Consider the following 16,398-nt stretch of genomic DNA (forward strand, 5'->3'; position numbering starts at 1 on the left):
GTGGAAGTAGGAAATAAAGTGTATTGTGCTGACAAAAAGTATTAAAAAGCAAAAACATAAGGAGAACCAAAACCCAGAACACTAATTAGGCCAATTGTTACGTATGGTTCCGAGATTTGGATGCTAAAGCAAGAAGATATAAATGTAATACGGAGATCTGAAAGGAAAATAATTCGAAAGATGTATGAGCCAGTACTGAAGGGGAACACTGAATAATGAAGAAGTAAACAATACACTGAAAGGGAAGACAGATTAGTCAAATCATGAATAATTAGCTGGACCGGATATGCATTAAGAATAGATCGAAAAAGAATGGTATACGGACAAAATCTCGCGGCCGAAACATCGCCGCCCAAAATCTCGCCGGCCAAAACCTCGCGGGACAAAATCTCGCCGGGCCAAAACCTCGCGTGGCCAAAACCTCGCCGCCCAAAACCTCGCGGGACAAAATCTCGCCGGGCCAAAACCTCGCCGCCCAAAACCTCGCGTGGCCAAAACCTCGCCGCCCAAAACCTCGCGGGCCAAAACCTCGCCGCCCAAAATCTCGCCGGGACAAAACCTCGCCGCGAATGAAACTTTTCTTTAAAATTTACCCAATGTATTTCCTAATATGCAATTCCACATTACAAATAATAATAATAATAATAATAATAATAATAATAATAATAATAATAATAATAATAATAATAATAATAATATACAAAACATCGTGTGCGTGGGCTTTCTCGGGTTATTCCCGTTTCCTCCCACTTTCTTTATTCGATCATTTCCTTCATCCTGGTCATCTACGTCTCCTTTAACCTATAGGACATAATCAAGGGACGTCGTACAAACTCATATATTATTTCATACTTTCATAAATATTATTAGATTTTTGTTAAAATTTTAAGTTTTTGGATGTTCCAAAATTCACGAAACTAACCTCGTTAGTTGTCATTACTTTCCTTATGCAGACTTTCTTTCCCTATAACCAGTTTAAAAACATCCTGTCGCCCTACCTTCACATTGAAATCCTCTAATACAGAAATATAATTTTCATATGGTATCGCGGGACTTTGTCAAATACCCGTGATACTTCTTCTGAAACAGCGTCTTTTATACCGTCATCCTAATCATCTGTTGGAACATTTACATTTTGGTCAGGCGAGATTTTGGGTATGGCGATATTTTGGGGCGCGAGGTTTTGGCCCGGCGAGATTTTGGCCCGCGAGGTTTTGGGCGGCGAGGTTTTGGCCAGGCGGGGTTTTGGCCTGGCGAGATTTTGGCCCGCGAGGTTTTGGGTGGCGAGGTTTTGGCCAGGCGAGGTTTCGGCCTGGCGAGATTTTGGGCCGCGAGGTTTTGGGAGGCGAGGTTTTGGCCAGGCGAGGTTTTGGTCCGCGAGGTTGTCGCCGCGAGGTTCTGGCCGCGAGGTTTTGTACCCAAACCAAAAAGAATAGCAAAATGGATGGTGGAACGAGAAGTATATTCAGATATGAGAAGTGGAAGACCAAAGATAAAATGGGTGGACGAAGTGCAAGATGACCTCAAGGCGATACAGATCAGAAACTGGAAGAGGAAAACAACGAATACGACGGAATGGAGGCGACAGTATCGGAGGCCAAAGCATACCCAGTGATGTAGCGCCATGTAGTAAGTTCTTATGACTAGATTCATAATGAACAAGTTGGCATACATATAATAAGATACTGGCATTTATTTAACAAAATGAATTTACACATTGGCGGCTGACAGCTGTCAACATTCCCCATCCTTGCTGACCGGGCATTTTGAATCATCCAGTGAAACGTTCCTGTGTTGCTTTATAAACAATCTGGAATCGACGCGTCAGGTATTGGAGAATTGGTTTAATATTCTACAACCTATCATCGGCCCAACTAGTGTATTATCATTTAAATGCCAAAAATTCCAGATGTACAAAGCAATTTCTATTCATTAGTTTTCCAAAGATGGGGGTTTCTATCAAATATTTAGTACTGCAGTAGTCCGTAACCTTATCTTGATTTACTTGCCTCATCAAAATTATAACTGATGAGAATTCCTTTATTTCTATTACAATAATGCCATTTTACTTTATAGATTTCGGGTATGTTTTATAATTATTAGCATTCTGATTTCGAATAACTTCGATTCTTCTATAAAGAATAAAAATAGTTTATTGTCTCAAAACAATTTCATTGGATCAGGAACAGATAGATCATTGGCCGGGGTACAAAAAAGATCTTTTACTCCTTCAAAACGCTTATTTTTCCTTGGAGGAGCTATTTTAGAAAAAACATCACTCGTATCAATTTCCATTGATCGAATTTTATGAACGGAGTAGGCTTCCTATTCTTAGTGTCGGACTTTGAATTCCTCAAGACGTCTAACACACGAGGCCATTTTCTTTTACGTGAAATATCACAAATCAAATTCACTTTCACTATCACTATGTACATCATTAAGGCCTAACTCATAGTCACTAAATATCAACAATCTCACTGTCACGTAAAGATAATAATAAAAAATGTTTTCTCCCGTGCCTGTTGATACTGTCGTGCTAAAAAATCTAAATTCTACAACAATTTTGTAAAATTATGTCTGCGCTATAATTTCATGCAGGGGAAAATAGCTCAAAGACAAGTAGAAACTTTCTGACCAATGGCATTTTAAAGCGTATAGCTTAAACTACAAAGGCTAACACAACAAAACAACCCTGTAGGTAAAACCGGAAATCTCCTTGGGCCATCGCCTACTACATTGCTACTGGTATATGGAAATCCCCTCGTTAGTGCATTAAATAAGCATTATTGGTGTGTTGCTACTTTTTTTTATGTTTACAAACGAGACAAGAAGCTTTTTATGGCTAAAAACAGTAACAACCCCAACAGGATTCGCGATATGCTGATTACACATACCCCCCCCCCCCCCAGCTAAAATCGCCTACTGGTCGGCTTAATACAACACACTAGCAAATATGCTACAACAGTTTCGAATTGGAAGTATCTTTAGGATCAGAGAAAAACATTTCAGGACAAAGGAAAAACGATACTTTCTTCTTTTCTACCTCTCTTTCTATCTGTCCAGTGTTCACGCTTTACTCGTATATGTATATCACCTTATAGCTTGTGATAAACGGCCTTTTCGGAACAATTTGACTAATAATTCTAACTGAAAACATCTTTATAAAGAATGTTTTCGCGTAAATTCGTTCGCGCTAAAGCAGATCTTGCCTTATAAATATTCGACATATTTTGTTTGTACCTTTTTTAAAATCCTCCTCCTTACTAAGCTTTTAAGGCGCGATTATCTAGTAAATAATGATTGAATGATATTCAAGATTTTAAGATTATACAAAAAGGAAACTGCACTTCTCTTAATTTGCCTTAGTTTACTTACTTTTTTTTTTTTTCCGGAACTTACCTTGTATGAGGTTTCCTGTTAGAAGAGCTGGATTCATTTCTTCTGGAACTATGTTCTTCTCTTCGTTCCCGGTCCCGACGCTCATTTCGACGTCTATCTGAATGTGATGTTTCATCATCTGAAAATTGCGAAGTATTATCAAGAGGCACCAAGTCTTTAATGTTACTTGATTCAGTTCCCATTAAAGTAGCTGCTTTCGCAGCAGCTCCATATGCGACTACTTCGTCTGGATTCATAGATTGTGTAAGTGTTTTCCCATCGAAGAATTTGTCAACTAACTCTCGAACTTTTGGGATACGACTGGATCCTCCAACAAGAATAACATCATTAATATCTGTTTTCTTCAATCCAGCGTCAGTCAAGGCTTTTTCAAGAAGCTCTGGAATGCTACCAAAGATATCATTATTAAGGTCTTCGAAACAAGCACGAGTAATAGAAGAATTAAAGTCTATTCCTTCGAATAAAGAATCTATTGCTATCTGAGCTTGCTTCCAGGAAGATAGCTTTATTTTGGCTGACTCGCATTCCGAGCGAAGACGATGCAATGCACGTTTGTTCTGAGTTAAATCTTTTTTAAACTTTTTCTGGAATCTTTTCACGAAATGTTTTACCAATATATTGTCCACATCTTCACCACCCAGATGACTGTTTGATGCGGTTGCTTTCACTTCAAAGTTGCCATTTTCTATCGACAGAACGGAAACATCTAACGTTGCTCCTCCAAAGTCGAAAACTACTATATTGGTTTCCTCCTTGCACTGAAACGAAACACATGAAATGCTAAATTTTAAGCATAGAAAATAAGGCAATATATATTTATATGTATGTCTGTGTGTGTGTGTTTCTACACGCGTTCTGATCGGCTGCGAAGGGTGGTGTCAAAGTGTAAACAAGTTGAAAGAAATTCGGAGTTGTTCCCATTTATCGATCATATTCATGTTTTTCAAATTCATGTAACATACTCTTGTCAGTCTCCAAAATTTATTTAAATTGAAAAACTCATGTTGAAAAGTGACCAAAAGCACACGAAAAAGTGACCAAAATCTCATTAAAAGGTAACTTTACACCTTGCTGCCAAACCTTGATAAATTGAACTTTTTTTTTTCAATCAAAATACGGTGTAAGGCCGACTGGACCATAGCTGAAATACGTGATGTTTTAACATGTTAAGATTAAAAATTATTTTACTTAAGTTTCTCAGCTAATAAAAAAAATTGATTACTTGTGTTTAGAGGTTTCTTATTAATTACATACTTTGCATGGTTTTGCATTTCAACTTTGAAATGGATGGGGTAAGGCCAAGTTTCTATATTTTCATTATGTCCAATAATACAAAATTAAAGTAATTAATACATGGCATCTAGATTACCATTAACTGGTGATAAGATTTTGTCTTGTACGATTGGTTTGTTACAAATTTTGTCTTGGTACCACACGATTGGTAAATATAGGTATGGCTTCTACCAACATTCGGCATACAATGAAAAGTAATCTGTAAACAGGTAACATATGTCATTCTCCTGTAACACAATGAGATCAAAGCAAACAATATGGATTATGTTTATACCCTTATTATTTTAATGTAACGGTGCAACCCAGTAGGCAAAACTGGTAGTACTGATCGATCAGCTTCAAACTGATCTATGTAAAACTATCAGTGACGGCGGATTCAGAAATTTATTTGGGGAGTGCACTTCTGAGAATATATATATCTTGAAAGTTAACATTCCAAGTAGACTTTATATATATATATATATATATAGGGTGTAACATTAAGGAACAGCAAAATTTCACGAGTAGACAAGCAAAAAGTTCATATGACCATATGTCGGGAAATGCATTGTTATAGAGCTACGGTCATTGAGTCGCCTAACGGTGTGAAATAACACATTCTGATCGCCTCTCAATGTAACCCAATTTAAACCTAAATAACTAAGCCCCTAATTAAGCTAGGAAGATAATTTCGATAGCAATGCCTTCCTGAAGGATGACGCTTTCCGCCGATATCCATTTTATAAGTGTACCCCCAAGGGGGAAGGAATGCCATCCCTAAAATCCTGATGCAAAAAAAAAAAGAACGTAATTACCCTCCTTGTATGCCGTGGTACCCCCCACATACATAAAATACATACCGGTATCGGCGGAAAGCGTCGTCCTTCAGGAACGTAGATACCAAAATTATCTTCCTAGCTTAATTAGGAGCTGAGTTATTGAGGTTTAAATTGAGTCACATTAAGGAGCGACCAGAATGTGACTATTTTACGTCAGGCGGTTCAATGGCCGCAACTCTGTAACGATGCATTTCCTGACATATGGTCATACGAACTTTTTTTGCTTGTCTATCCATAAGGAGTCCACCCCTGAAATTTTGCCGTACCTTTTTGTTACATCCTGTATATATATATATATATATATAAAATTGTATGTGTGTGTGTTGTTCTACATGGAATATTAACTTTCAATTTCTATATCCTTTACATTTGACTTTTTTACATTTCTATTTTTTTTTTTTTTAATTTACCGTTTATTAACAGGCGCGTCTAGTTAAGTTGTATTTTTGTACGACTTCACGAATAAAAGAGAGTATTTGCATTTGATATTATTTTGTTTATTGTTCCCTCATTCGAGTCGTTAGTAATTTTAAATTTTCGAATAGCAAGGATGTATATGGCCTGTCAAATCACTTCCTTAAATAAGTAATAAATTATATTGCACGCTTACTCTGTGTATTAATAGATGCATTATGGAAGATATATTCCCTAATTCATTGAAAATATCTGATTGAAAATATCTGAAGTTGTATCGATATTTAAAAGAGGTGACCTCACATGTGTTTCCAAATATCGTCCAATATTCTTAATACTAATATTCTGCAAGGTTATTGAGACAGTAGTAAAAGAACAAGCTTTTAGCTGCTTAAATGAGTATAATATAATTAGTGGATGTCAGTTTGGATTTAGGGCAAGCAAGTCAACTGTTGAAGCCATAGATACATTGATAATATATATATATAATATTTAAAAATAATAATGTTAGACTTGCTACATACTGTGATTTTAGCAAAGAATTTGACTGTGTACAACATAATATTTTAAGAAAAAGCGAAAAAGGTTATGGATTTCAGGGTAAGAACTTGAAATTCTTCAAGACATATTTAGAAGGTCGTTCACAGTGTGTCTATGTGAATGGGGAGCAGGGTGGATTGATTTAAATCAGTCTGATTTAAATCACGATTTTAATCAAGATTTAAATCACTTGATTTTTTAAATAAAAATCGTTGATTTAAATCAAATTCCGAAATGAATTAATTTAAAGTGAAAGTAAGTAAAATCCCGTTTCTTTTCTGTTATTTCGATTATGGGAGATAATAATCATAATACAATGAGACTCAAATGTATGTAAGCACAGTATGAAAACGAGTATCGTGTAGAGAACGATCAGGGAAAATCCCGTTTGAACGGGTAACGGGTAAGCCCTGCTTTCTTCTCTTTGTAACACAGAGTTTTAAAATATCTATTCCAACGGTGAAATCACCATGGACATTTAAGATAAACTCTTTTGTGTCCACGTCTATTTGTTTGTTTCCAGATAATAGGGGCGTATTTAGAGGGGTCCGATCCCCTCTCCGAAACAAAAAAAAAAAAAAGATTTTAAAATTTTGGGCGAAATTTATGTACTAAATACATAGAAGTTCCTCGGGATCGTAATACGACAAATTTTGGATGCGTTAAAATATCGAATAATACTTTTGATAAAGTGGATACTTGACCCCATTACAGAACATGCCGCGATCTGCGATGTGATCGCAGAAAATTTGTCGCGCCTGCGCAGGAAAAAGTGTCAGAGGAAATAAAATAGCCAACAGAAAAGTATAAAAACGTGCCTGCTATGTATAGATGCCTTAAATGCACGGACAACTCGCATTTGAACTGTTTTTCACGTCACATAAAGCATATTTTTAACAATCACAAGTGTTTCTTCTTCTGGAACTGATCATCTTGATTTTTTTATTTTGGAATTCCTGCAGGAAATTCGTGTTATTATTCAGTTCAAAATCTCTTATAGTCGCGAATTGTGTCGAAGACTTCGAATATATAAAACGATAATTATGCCTGTTGTGCTGTATGGTTGTGAAACATGGTCGCTTACGCTGAGGGAAGAACGCAGACTGAAAGTAATTGAGAATAAAATCCTGAAACGAATATTCGGAACCAAAAGGAACGGAAATGAGGAATGGCGAAAACTTCATGATGAGGAACTGCACAATTTATACCATGCACCAAATATTGTTAGGGTCATCAAATCTTGGAGGCGCAGGTGGGCAGACATGCAGCGAGAATGGAAGAAAGTAGGAACTCTTTCAAAGTTTTAACTGGAAGTCCAATCGGAAAACGACCATTAGGAAGGCCTAGGCGCAGATGTGCGGACAATATTAAGTTGCATCTCGCAGAAATAGGAATACAAAGTAAAAACTGGATCCAGTTGACTAAGGATAGAAGTTAGTGGAGAGCTTTTGTGAACATGGCATTGAACCTCCGGGTTCCATAGGTCATAGAGTTAGTTAATTTTAGGCGAAATTTATGTACTTTATATGTATTTCGTGCCGCTAGCTAGTTCCAATTGTTTAAAAATATGCCCCTGCCAAATATCAGTCACTTTCGTGAAAAGAGAAGTGTCATGTTGATATACATTGCTGTACTTTTTCCTTAATGCTTAAGAAACATTGTTTGGGATTGAAATAGGTTAACGATTGGGAATTAATTCAAAATTAAAACCCAATACTATCACTTAAATGACATAATTAACATTTAATACTAATTCCTAATGTTTTTTCTTCAGTTCGCGACTTGTATTATACGAAGAAAAAGATTTGATTTAAATCAAAAAAATCGATTTAAATCAAAAAAATCAACAAAAATGATTTTTTTTGAAAAAAATCATGATTTTTTTCCACCCTGATGGGGAGTATTCACAGATAGCTGAATTAAGATATGGTATACCTTAAGGTTCTGTTTTAGGATCGTTAATTTTTATTTTAATGATAAATGATTTAACAATAAGTATCGGTGCCAAATGGATCCTCTATGCTGATGACACAACTTTTCTGAACACAGCTAACAATTTAACAAACTTTGAGAAACAAAGTGAAGATATACTGTTACAAGCTACGAAGTGGTTTGAAAATAATTGTTTCCTATTAAACAGATATAAAACTAACACATATTATTTACTCTAAAAAATTATTTACTCTAACAAAGCTGCAGATATTACAAGTTTTCTCTGTATTATGTTAGATAATAAATTGTCTTGGGAGCCTCATACAAAGTGTGTATGTATGTAGCAAATTGTCATGGACAATATGCTTATTACGACGCTTGAAAGTCACAGTACCAAAGAATTATTTACGAACTGTTTATTTTACATTTTTTCAAAGTATACTAGCGTGTGGTTTAATATTTTGGGGTAGAGCAATCATTTTAATGATGTGCTATTATTTGTGTACTAAAAAAAGCTATTAGAATAATTTATGGTATGTCCAACAATGAGCATTGTAAGCCACTGTTTGCTAAGTTAAAAATTATGACTGTGGTTAATCTATATCTTTATATGATATTGATCTACGTAAAGCAGAACGTTTCTACAGTGGTTTATACAGACAAAATACACATATATATAATATTAGATCGTGTACCGTAAACAAATTGATTAAGCATAGTCTAGACTATCTAAAATTAAAGAAAGCTATATAAGTTAGGTATAAGATTTATGAACATGCTAAAAATCTACATGCACCATTCGCCTATAGATAAATTTAAAACCAAGATATATAATTTAGTGGCAATGACTTTTTACAACATTAATGAATTCGTTGAATCTCAAAACGTGATATTGAGGTTCGGTGAATCTCAAAACGCTCACTGGTAGTACCAAAATGCACATTTTGTTGTTCGTAAGTACGTATACGACGGTTACTCTGAAAGTTTTGAGAATGAAAGTTGAAAAAAATTAGATACATTTTCCAAACTCTCACATCTGGAAGTATTCTCCATTACATTGTATGCAAAGTTCCAGCGTTTGAAACAATTTTTGGAATGTCGGACGCCATATTTCTTTAGGGATGGTTGTTAGGTGCTTCTCATGAGAAGCTACAGCACTTTCCAGTGACTCAAATCGATGGGCATGAATTTTTTCTTTCACTGTGGAGAAAAAAAAAGTCCCATGGGGCTAACTTAAGACTGTAAGGAGGGTGAGACAGTTTTCACTCTTGATTCATCGGAAACGTTGCTGTTTGTCCAGCAATGTGTGGAAATGTATTGTCATGGTGCAAGAGGAGGTCACGTAGATCTGACTTTGGACGTTTCATCCTCACCCCTTCAAACAATTTGTGAATGCATTTCGACATGTACCATCTTGCCGTCTGTTTTTTTGTTATTCCAGTAAAACTGTCATGATAGGACCACTGGTGAGAAGAAAGAGAAAATCATTTTCTTTCCGACAATTCGAGATCCCTTCATTTTTTGGAGGCAGATCCGCACCTGGAAAGACCTAAATTGATGATTACCACGTCGTTTCTGGATAGTACTATTCAGCTTTCGTCACCTGCGATGATGTAAAAAATGTTTTTGACACCCTCCGTCGAATCTATCCAACACTTCACGGAACAAATCCACTCGTGTCCTTTTCTGTTTATCGGTGAGTTGGTGTGGGATCCAACGACTGCAGAGTTTCCTGCCATTAAGTTTCTCATGCAGGATTTCTCTAACTTCTGCCGACCCAATGTTGAGAAAGTACTACATCTGGGCATGTGTGCATCTAGGATCTTCTCTTAACATCTGTTTCACTTTCAGCACATTAACATCTGTAGTTGCTGTTGTGGCCGATCAGAACGATCTTCTTCTCGGAGGGAGCCCCTCTCCTTCCTGAATTCTGCAAACCAGCGTTAGACAGTGAAAGTGACAAAACTACCCCAAATGCACGCCTCAATCTTTCATGGGATGCCTTCTCGTCTAACCCTACTTTAAAAAGAAAATCATTGCACGAAAATGTTATCTTTTCACGTCTATTGTTGTTGAACGCGCAACAACTGCTTCCACTACACACGTTGTCCTGACTCAGTCGTTTGTTGAACATTCTTCAAATTTAACAATGATCAAAGTTTCAACGAACTGCGTTAACTCATTGTTGCCATTCTCAAAACTTTCAGTGTTCCCCGTAAAATATGATATAGTAGTATGTAATGATTCATAAACCAAATATGTAGTTTTCAATTGACGTTCTCTATTGACTAATTATAGGCTTAACGACAATAAAAATATTCTATTCTATAAATGAAAAAGAACAAAACAACCGTTAAATTGTTATGTTGCTGTGTTTCTTCCTGAGACACAATCTGGAAGTCCCCTGGAGTTAATCAACTTCTTCCAATTTTCCTCGTTGAAGATAAGGTTAATTAAACTGCGACTACATGCCACTCTTATGCAAGATATATCCTTTAGTAACTAGTTTCTCAGTGCGATCCCTTCACACTTTTATTTTGCTCCCGGACAAAATATTCTGGAAGAAAGTCTGTTTAGCTGCTTGCAGGGACTGTTTTTAACTACATGTTATTGCTGAAACAGAAGGGACACCAGAAATTTTGAAAGGAGATAACTAGTGTTGAATGTTTTTTTTTATCTTGACGTACTGATTCATAGCTTTCGCTCTACAGTTTAAAAACCTCTGTATAATTCAATTTGAAGTCGTTGGCTTTTATTCTTGTAAATATGTGCGTATCTCTGCCCAGTCTGGAAAGGTTTTTGTTGATTTTTGTGCCAGGGATGATCACAAAAACGGGATCGAATAATTTTTTATATTTTTCCAGTATGTTAGACCTTTACACTCAGAAAGTTTATACCTCTTCGTTCTTGCACAAAAGGATGGTACGTTTGGAAGAGGTGCAAAATATTAACTGCTGTAGCACTTGCGGATATTAGCTAGTTTGTCCCTAACAACAGTCTGAGAGCAAATTATTGGTTTAATAAGCCTATATTGACAGAAAAAAATGCTCCTCTCTCATGTTGTTGACAAAATACAAAAGAAGTTACATTGTCTCTTGTAACCCCTTCGCACCCTTTGCACAAGCACTCGGGACATATTGACACAAAAATACCTTAGTCTTCTCATCTCATTGAAATAACACAAAAACGGTTATGTTTTTCTCTTGAGAAAGGCAGACGTCCTTTTATCGATCCGCCACAGGGCTATGGAGGGTTTTACGTATTTCCATTTATGTTCAAAACGATGTGAGGTTTGGAGAAGGCGCAAATATTACCCGATCTAGTATTTGGTGACAGAATATTAATTACTCTTCCTTAACAATAGTGAGATAGCAGATTACTGGTTGAACATACTGACATAAAATACTTTAGTCATCTTACCTCATAAATATATATATATATATATATATCTTTCCTTGAGGGAGGAGCGAAACCCCTTCTGAATCCCTCGGTTAGCCATAGTCAATATTATTTCATTTGTGTACAAAAGGGTGGTACGTTCGGAGGAAACGCAAAATAGTACCCGCTTGTAACTCCTGGAGATATTGGCTAGTTTGTACTAACAATAGATTATTGGTCAAATATATTTTGACAAAAAATGCAGGTACTTTGTTGTCTGTGAAAATATTAAGCGTTAAATTTTCCTTTGATGGGACGGGGGCTTTTCTAGATCTGCCACTGGGCTAAGGAAGGTTAATCTCTCTTCATACATGCTCAAAAAGATGGAAGGTTGGTGAGAGACGTAAAATATTACTCCCTGTAACACCTGGGGATATTAATTAGTTTTCTTTTCCTAACAATAGACTAAGAACAGCAAATTATTGATCTATTATATTGACACAAAAAATACTTTAAGAGGCCCCATCACGGCGAAATTAAATACCGCTAATTTTACAGTAATTATGTGATATCTTCAAATAGATAAAAAAGATAACCGAAAAGTGGAACAAGAGCTCGCTAGACACTATTATTTTACATGGGATACCGTTATCATGACTCACTTATCTGCTTTCGATTTCCAGCCATTTAGAAAATCGGCATTTATTTCAGTGATTTATTTGTGGATTTTGTAGAAAGAGGTGCAAGATTTATGCAAGATTGTGTTCCGTATAGCAGAACAACTTTAAAGTGGGGTTGGGACAACGTTATTTTTAAACCTACCTACTTTGAAATTATGGTACTAGTTTGATAGCCAACCCCCAAGTTCATAATTTTTTTTCACTTTTTTGAACCCAGTAGTGTATGAAGTTTCCTAGAGGTAACATTTGTGTACAGTTTGTTATTTTAAGGTATGTTTAGAGCACTTTAAACGACTGTAGCGGATTCTACCTGAAATTTTCGATTGTAGTGGGCGGTAAGAGCAATAGAAAATATCACATGCACAGGAAATACTTGACTAATAGACGACATTTCACCAATGTGTTTATTATAAATAATATTTTATTCTTCACACAACATTAGCACTTGAGTTCTTTGGTTAACGGTTTTAGTTATTGAGAACGAATTCACATTTCTTTAACAGTCATGTACTTGGACCATTATTGATATTTCAATAACAATGGCCGCCTGTGAAGGATTTGCCCTGTAAAACCAAAGGGACAGTTTTTTGAGAACAATAGCACCCTGTCATGATTGTCAAAGGATCGGGCAACAATGATTTGTTCGCAAAAGGTATGGATGTTAGGTTATAATGAATTAAAATGTAATTAACACAACATCTGATTTTTCGGATCATATGCACTAATGGGTTAATGCGGTCTATAATGCGGTTTCCGACGTTGCACTACCTTCAGACGAAAGCCTGTTACTTTGTATACCGGAATTACTTGCCTTTTCATCCTCAAGAGCTTTTCTTTTATTAAAATATAGTCTAATATCCATTTCCTTATAACGTGCTTGTCAACGAAGAAGCTACCAATTCACAACTGCAGTGACAGCTCACTGATACTGAAAATATTTATTGTTATTATTATTATTACTGTGCTACTCAGATGAAGAATGATAAGCAGGGGTCAGCTGCAAGATTTTCCTTCTAGAAACAATTCTATAAACAAGACCAACATAGTTCGAGACAATAAACATACTAAAACAAGTAAAAAAAAAAAGTTACTAAAACATGAAGTTGAATCATTGTACTTTAAAACAGATTGTATAGCCTAAGAAAGGTGGAAAATGTCTTCCCAGGCTGGGAAGACTAAATTAAACTTAGAGACAGGGAAACCAAAACTTAGAAGGGGGGAAATTCCCAGGCTTCCCTGGCTACAAATAAATCCCTGATTTATTTTCGAGTTTCTAAGTGGCTGCAAACGGAAAGCTACTAGCTGACTCGTGATAACGCGGTACCTCATGCAAATATATATATATATATATTGTCTAGGGGAAGGCGCTCTTGTTCCACATTTCGATTATCTTTTATCTATTTGAATATATCACATAATTACTATAAAATTATTTATTTCGCAGTGATTAGACCTTTTGAGTCATTTCATCTCTCTGAAATAACACAAAAGAAGTTGAAATATAACACAATGACATATATGAGGGGGCGCACGCCCCTTCCTAGATCCGCCATTGGGTTACTGAAGGTTTATATCTCTTCATTATTTCGCAAAAAGATGGAGGGTTCTAAATAGAGAGAGATATTACCCATTGTAACAATTGGAAATATTAAGTAGCGTATACTAGTAAGAGATTGAGAGCAGATAATTGGTCTGATATATTGAAAAAAAATCTTCAGTCTTATGTAAAAATAACACAGAAAAGATATTTTCCCTAGACCCGCTACTGGACCAGGCAAGGTTTATATCTCAATTTTAAAAAAAGTTACAAATATGTCCTCCCATGGGAAAATTAAATATTCTTCAAACGTACCGGAGAAATTAAAAATTCTTCAAACAAGCTAGTTCCGTCTTCAGTGAAAAGGTAACACGGATAAAATGGATGAAGGAATTATATGAAAAAAGGGATAGCTACCACCAAATAAATAAACGTGACGATGGATACTAAAAACAACGAGCAGAATACAGTGTACGAAAGAAAGGACGAGCTGAGTTGAAAGAAGCGCGGTGTCTATGCTACGTCACTCTCGCCAGATCCAAAATATACATCAAAGGTAGGTAGCCAGATTTTATCAATGTTGCCAAAATCCAGATTTTAAGCTGGTTTATATATATGAATAAAGAACGATCCTTTATTCTCCCGGTTTTCTCCCCTGAACCTATCACGTTAACACTATCACATGATCCTATCACGTGAAGTGACAATCCCGTCTTCTTGATTTTTTTTATTGTCTTAACCCCTTGCCATATTTTGACGCGCTGGATGCGTTGCTTTTCACTTTTCACTTCCGTATTTTGACACGTGTCACGCGTTTCGATGTTTGAGCGGCTGTATCCCGCTTGCTGTCAATAGAAGGCAGAAGCTTACAGGTTTCCGGTGATTTGTGAACATCTGTTAGTTTAAGTAAGCGCCAGAAGAGGCATAGATGTTTACAGCATTGCAAAAAAAATTCCGAAAAAAGTCATATGTGAAGGGGTTAATATGTTTTTTAATTCGGGTGTTAATATTACGTGTGGTCTGACCTATACGAGCTGCTATCCAAAATATTAGGAACTGGTGCTCCCACCTGGTGAAAAATGTACTTTTGGCCTAATGATCGCCATCACCCTCGAAATAGTTCCCTTCCGCATGAAGACAACGGTCCCGGCGATTCTGCCATTGGCCAAACGTATCCTGGAAGTCCTGTTCTTTGAGGGTGTGTAACACCGCCAGCGATGCTTCGTGAATTCTCTCAGGTGTGTCGAACCGACGGCCTTTCAACTTCTTTTTCAGTTTTGGGAAAAGAGCGAAATCACAGGGTGCCCAATCCGACGAGTACGGTGGGTGGGGTACAACCGCCATGTTGTTTTTATTTGTCAAAAAGTTCCTGGTGAGCAAGGAGGTGTGACAGGGCGCATTGTAGTGATGCAGCAGCCAGTTCCCTTGTCGCCAAAGTTCGGGCTGTCGTCTCCGTACGTTTTCACGGAGCCGTCGCAAAACGTCACAGTAATACGTGGAATTCACTGTTTGATTTGGTGGGACGAATTCTTTGTACACAGTCCCCTTGATATTAAAGAAAACGATGAGCATGCTCTTGACTTTGCTCTTCACCTGTCTCGCATTTTTTGGTCGTGGTGAGCTTGGGCTCTTCCACTGGGACAATTGTTGTTTTGTCTCAGGGTCATAACCGTAAATCCAGCTCTCGTCGCCGGTGATAACCCGTGACAATAAGGTTGGATCATCAGATGCGGTCTGACGAAGCTCCGTGCAAACTGCCACACGCTGTGCCTTCTGATCAGTAGTCAAGATCCTTGGCACAGATTTTGCGGCGACACGATGCATGCCCAATCCAACAGTCAAAATTCGTTGGCATGTCCCGTAACCAATTCCCACTTCATCAGAAAGGTCGTGAATGATTCAACGTCGATCCTCACGAACCAATTGTTGAAGTTTGCCAACAATGTCTGGCGTCGTGCGGCTAACGGGCCTTCCAGTGTGGCCATCGTCTTCGATGTCTGTACGGCCGGCCTTGAACCGAGCATGCCACTCAAACACACGCGTACGGCTCAATCTGTGTTCCCCAAACACCTGTTGGATCATTGCAAAGGTCTCCGTAGCACTTTTCCCGAGATTCGCACAGAATTTAATACACACGCGCTGTTCTTTTCGCGGATCCATCGTCAGATCGCCACACACCACACACAGAGTATCATGAAAAGCACTGTGGACACTCAACACATCAACCCAGCTGCATGAAACTGTGCACTCTCACTCATCAGATATTATAGTCTTGCCACCTATCGGTGCAAAGCTCTACTACTACTACTACTTTCCAGATGGCAGCACCAGTCCCGAAAATTCTGGATAGCACCTCGTATATGAAGTATCACATTCATACTGAACACGGTAAATACCTGACCTATTT

General features: G+C 37.1%; 1 protein-coding gene across 2 annotated transcripts in view; it reads right to left on the reverse strand.

Moving 5' to 3' along the window:
* The window catches only part of LOC145690330 (heat shock cognate 71 kDa protein-like), a 219,622-nt gene that overhangs the window by 79,095 nt on the left and 124,129 nt on the right, over positions 1–16,398 (reverse strand). For both annotated transcript variants that reach the window (XM_081765115.1, XM_081765116.1), the window contains exon 4: positions 3,400–4,157. In XM_081765115.1, the coding sequence (XP_081621241.1) occupies positions 3,400–4,157 (758 nt within the window). The remainder of the gene's footprint in view (positions 1–3,399; positions 4,158–16,398) is intronic.

The sequence above is a fragment of the Thermobia domestica genome, chromosome 7 (assembly GCF_964235325.1).
Source record: "Thermobia domestica chromosome 7, izTheDome1.hap1.1, whole genome shotgun sequence".
Lineage (NCBI taxonomy): Eukaryota > Metazoa > Arthropoda > Insecta > Zygentoma > Lepismatidae > Thermobia > Thermobia domestica.